This window comes from Lupinus angustifolius, unplaced genomic scaffold, assembly GCF_001865875.1.
Source record: "Lupinus angustifolius cultivar Tanjil unplaced genomic scaffold, LupAngTanjil_v1.0 Scaffold_22_164, whole genome shotgun sequence".
Classification (NCBI taxonomy): Eukaryota; Viridiplantae; Streptophyta; class Magnoliopsida; order Fabales; family Fabaceae; genus Lupinus; species Lupinus angustifolius.
In genome coordinates this window covers 4,916-10,206 of record NW_017719919.1, presented here as the reverse complement: position 1 = coordinate 10,206, position 5,291 = coordinate 4,916, and the positions used below count along the sequence as shown (strand labels likewise).

The 5,291-nt window shown below is 37.1% G+C and overlaps 1 protein-coding gene across 1 annotated transcript; it reads right to left on the bottom strand.

Annotated features, from left to right (window-relative positions):
• Positions 1 to 235: 235 nt before the first annotated feature.
• LOC109338381 (PH domain-containing protein DDB_G0275795-like) lies at positions 236 to 4,819 on the bottom strand. Its single transcript, XM_019575601.1, has 2 exons — positions 4,437 to 4,819; positions 236 to 1,126 (listed from the first exon to the last, which is right to left on the bottom strand). The coding sequence occupies exons 1-2, from the start codon at positions 4,817 to 4,819 to the stop codon at positions 541 to 543; spliced, it is 969 nt and encodes a 322-aa protein (XP_019431146.1). The 3' UTR covers positions 236 to 540.
• Positions 4,820 to 5,291: the final 472 nt, after the last annotated feature.

Here is a 5,291-nt window from a genome sequence, read left to right as displayed (position 1 = left end):
AGATCTCCAAGGTTGATAATTCAATTTTTGAGAGCAACACTTGTTGAAAAGACAGTCAACCAGTCACGAACCTCGAAACAAATTAGTTTCTTACCAAAAAAGGTAAGAAGATACCCTTGATAGTACAAAAAAAAAACGACCCAAAAATGTTAAAGAAAATGTTAAAGAAAACTGGAGACAATCCAAATCCATCTAAAACCAATTTTGTCCAGCAAAAGTAGAACCCTGAAGCATAACAAAACAGTAACTACATATAAAGTTAACTGACAAATTGACTTCTTATCAATACAACACCAATGGAACTAACATTGCTCCAACTGTTTACTAGAGTCTACAACATGCATAAACTTCTTATACATCCATCCTCACTCTAATATCAGACCAGTGATAATCTTTGATATTGAATATTAATTGAGAAATGAGAAATTAATCCAGTGATATCAGCCCAGGATAAACAATTTTACACGTATCTTATTCCGAAAAAGAAATCCAGACTAGTCATCAAGGTCTTATATGATCTACATTGGACATTTCTGAGGATCATCTCGCATTCAGATCAAATTCACCAGCTTCGCGCCATCCGTCCTGCGTGCTGGTTTCTCCATTTTCAGTTTCCTCATCATTCAAGAAATCGTCAGATGGCTCCTTCTCATCCTTCTGTGAGTTTTTTCCCCATCCATTTATCATCTCAGTGTGATTTCCTCCATGATCCTGCTCTCCCATATCATGAACAATGTCATCACTGCCTTGGGAACCAAGTGCACTTCCTCTTAATGGAGCCCGAGCCATCATCATTTCAGCATGAGACTGTGAATCAGCTCGAGCCTGCTCTGCTTGAACCATTGCTGCTCTTAGTTCCAGCATAGCCCGTTTTTCTTCTTGGAGAAGAGCCTGCTCAATCATCAATCTCTCCTCCGACCGAAATTCCCCCATAGCTCGCTTGCGAGTTATTATGTTAAAGGCAAGTGCTTGCTTCTCGAATGTTGCTGTGAACTCAGCAATTTTTGCAGCGATGTTATTATCCCATAGCTGGGAGCGAGAAAGCATCTGCCCTGTGGTGTCAGAATCAAGCATCCTATCATCCTCTTCGGCCTCATAGTCTGCCACGACATGATAGGGTAATAATCTGTGGATAACAGAAATGTATGGAAGAACACATGTCAATTGTAATAGACATGAAGTTCAGAAACCTTTTGTTGTGTGTGTAGGGGTTAGTGGCAGTCATTAAAAGGTTATAAGCATATTTCTTGAGGTAAATGACTCTAAAGACATCAGTACTCAAACATAAAAGCCATTTCTTTAAAGACAGAATATAGATCTAACTGAAAAGGCTATATTTCTACCCAAAAAATACATTCAACCACATAAGAACTTAGACTTGGAAGCTGCCATGCAACGAGTAGAACACAAAATTTTAGCCTCCAATAATCCTATCATATTCAACCGAATATGTGCATTAAAACTACAGTATCCTATCACTAAAAATAGTCATTAAAACTATATCATTTTATATTTTACATATAGGGAAAAAGGATGAAGATCCAGGCTGCAACTTGACATGTTAGATTATTAAGATTCTCATTGTTTTAGAAGTCTTGTTAAGTTAGGAACTTAGGTGTATCATAAGGAATGGCTTGAACTAGTTGTACTGACTATTACTTGATCAACAATACAGAGTCACATGCACACCAAAAAAAAAACAATACAGTTTCACATATATATTAGGAATATTATGTTTCCATGTATAGTAACACAGCATCACATATATATATCATCATATTCATATTCTCTTTTCTTCTTCCTCTTTTCTCATAATTTTTAGGAATTTGAACATGTCAGAATATTTAGTGCCTTTGTGTTAGTCATCCCAAAGGTGCAATCCCAGTAAACGAGGAATGTTCAAAAGAAGTAACAATTTAAAATAGTTGGAACAGAATTAAGGGAAACAATTCAAAACAGGGCAGTCTGAGAAAGTAAGAATCTGTTAGCAAACCTCTATTACCATAGTAGTCAATCTCAGATAGCAGTGTGGAGCTGCAAACCCCAAAATGCTAGTTATATAGTGGATAGTGGGATGGCCGGTACCACTATACCCAAGATAGCAAATATAGTAAACATAATTTTCATATACAGTAATCATTAATATCAATACCATTTTTTTAATTTACAGACACAACTACCATTATGTGAAGCATAACTAGTAACCAATAACAGTAAGTTCGTCATAACGAAAACTATATCAATATACAGGTGAACATGGCTAGTGAAGCCAGAAACAGGAGCTGATAGTCCAAGAATCTGCATGATACAAACATGGTTATGTTAGGAACTTGCCAAAACAGAGTGCAGATAGTACTAGAGGTGTAGCTGGCTAAGAACTTGTTGAACCAAAGGAAGGAGGTGAGAGAGTCTCTGTGCTATGAGCTTGCATGACAAAGGTCGGTCAGTGGAGTAGGCGAACAGCCAATCTAAGTAAGGTTAAAACTGAGATTTACCATGTTTAATTGATGGTACATAAGACATTTGATAAGATAAAGCGAGGGCAATATAGGGTTTTTCTAAGTTAAAGAGGGCAGCATATAACTTTGATGTTATAGTGCAGGTAAAATTGTAAGAAAGAAGTGAGCGAATAAGAAAAACCCTAATTCTAGCAGCTGCATGAAAGTATCAGCTGTCATGGCCAGGCTGAAAACTGCACCACGACAACCGACCTGGTCATGTAACGCTCCGCAATGCCTCTATAGTAGTGCTACTAACTACGAAGCCTATCAGTATTATATATGTGAGTAGTAGTATTGGCTGTGGGGATAGGCGGAAAATGAGCAAGGAAAAACATTGAGTTTGTGACCACTGCTAACTAACTGCCAGCAGGGAAAAATGGTGGAGGGAAGCAGGATTCCAGTTAGGATCTGTGTGGATATAAGGAAAAGAAAGGAGAGAGAGTAGTAAAGGTGTGACTAGGGAAGCATAGCAGAGAACAAGACCTCTTAAATTGGCTGGGGTTATTAGTATATTTGAAAATGTTTTTCCTTCTCTTTCCTTTCAGTTACTTCTATACAGATCCCACTAATACTGATATCAGCCTAGAGAGGAGATATACCCTTCATTTCAGTTCTTTGAACTTCTGATCCAATTCCTATCAGAACCCCTTATGAGAGGTATGTTGAAAACATAGTTAGATGGTTCCCTCGTTTAAGTTGCACATGACATGCTAAATTTCGCATACCAATTAAAAGCACATTGACCACCCTTTAAGATATCGGACAATGACAATCTCTAATTATTAAAGAAGACAACTATCATGCATTTATATTTATATCACACTTTTCTTAGTTAAACAGGTTGTGCGAGCAGCCCATTGCATTCACCGGTTCCACTCTAGAAAGCAGACAGCAAGCACAAAAATATCACAAGTGTCTAACAAATCATAATTAGCTAAATATCAGTGATTTAAATTGCGGACCAACCGCATGACCTGATGCGGCCGCAATATTGCAGTTGCGATGACCGCTGCAACCACAATTGCAATGTGAGTCTAAATCACAATGATGTGGCCGCATCGGACTGCATTTTGACCGTATTAGGCCCCATTGGACCGCATCAAATCCAAAAATATTTTTTTAATCACAAAATATTTCACACTGCAATGGCCACAATCTGCATTGCAACAGCCGCAATCGCAGTAACACAGCTAAATATGAATGATACATGCATATGATATGTGCTGAAAATTTATGCATTAACACAAAAAGAATTCTAAACTACTTAAACGAGTCTAGTAATCTGGTATAAAACACTTGCCAATAGGATTACAGATGGCAATCCTAACAATAAGTACAGGCAATGGTTCTCCCGAGAATTACTGGTAAGTTTATCTTGTTTATCATAGCCAGAGCAAGAAGGTGATATTACTATCAAATTCACAATAAATTGCCAAGCACATATATAAGTTAGCTTGTAAAACCTTAGCCTTTATGTAAGATTGCAAAACAACTTGAATCTTCTTAAGCCTATAAGGAAAGAATTTTTGTTTAATCTTCTTAGTAGTTATATAATTCTCTGTACCTCTTACCGGATTCACCATATCGTGTATCACTTACCGGTTCCTCATCCACATAAAATTAATGTAAAAAGTGACAAACTGTATATCCACTTGAACCAACCACGTACCAACTAGCTATGTAATCTTAACTACCACTTCAGAAATTAAACATTAAAAGGTTACAATAGTTACTACCTCTATAATGAAGCCAGAGTTGCAACTGTGGATACAATACCATACAAATACGCTATTTACCAACTATCACACAACACAAACTACTCATCTAAACCATATAAGAAAACCAAAAGAAAAAAAAACAAAACAAAACATAGCAAATTTAATAAATCCTATCTTATTAATGAGTAAAAATAATTAAATAAATAAAAAATAAAACCTGTCGCATGCATCTTCAAGGGAAGAGAAGGGACGTTTAAAGTCAGGATGGCAAACGCGCCAAGCATCTTGATAAGCCATCTGTAGCTCCATCTGGCTACCCGGTCCGGGTCGATTCACTTTCTGCTGTTGGTTGACTTGAACCGGATTAGGGTTCGGGTTCGGGTTCGAGTTTTGATTTTGATTTGGTTGGAGATTCATAGATCTCATAGGACGCAGATGTGCGTCAATGTTTGAAGGGAAACGAGAGATGGCTGATGCTTGTTGCCTTTGCAATTGTTGCAATAACATCATTTGTTGTTGTTGGTGTTGCTGTAACAGTTGTTGCTGTTGTTGTTTTTCTTGTTCTTGTTGTTGTGTTGTCTTTACCTTTGCCTCTTCCATCTTTTTTTTCTTCCTTTTCTTTCTCTTTTCCTATCAGAGTCGAATTTGACTTGCTTCTATTATGTCATCACACTCTTTGTTTCTCTGGTTTTTTCAAAGATTATATTGTGGGTGATCGTTATTATCCTTCGCGCAGATCCACCACGTAGGACAATGTGCAAACTGCTCCACGTTTATTTTAGGGTAAAGGTTTATGGCACATTATTACCTTTTAGGCTTTTGCGGGTATATGCAAGAGTGAGGAGACCGGATCCTATTTGCTCATCCGGCTTGGATCGATGTCGGACTTGATTAGGTCAGATATCATTTGATCCAGAGTCAAGTTTAAGTTTAAAAATTAGATCCGATCAATAACTCGACCGAACCCGTCTCATAGTTACTCATTCATATATGTTTCTATTTAATTATGTACATAATAATGACATCTCTTTGGTTGAAAGTATCATTGATTTTTTTTTACTTTTCATCACAT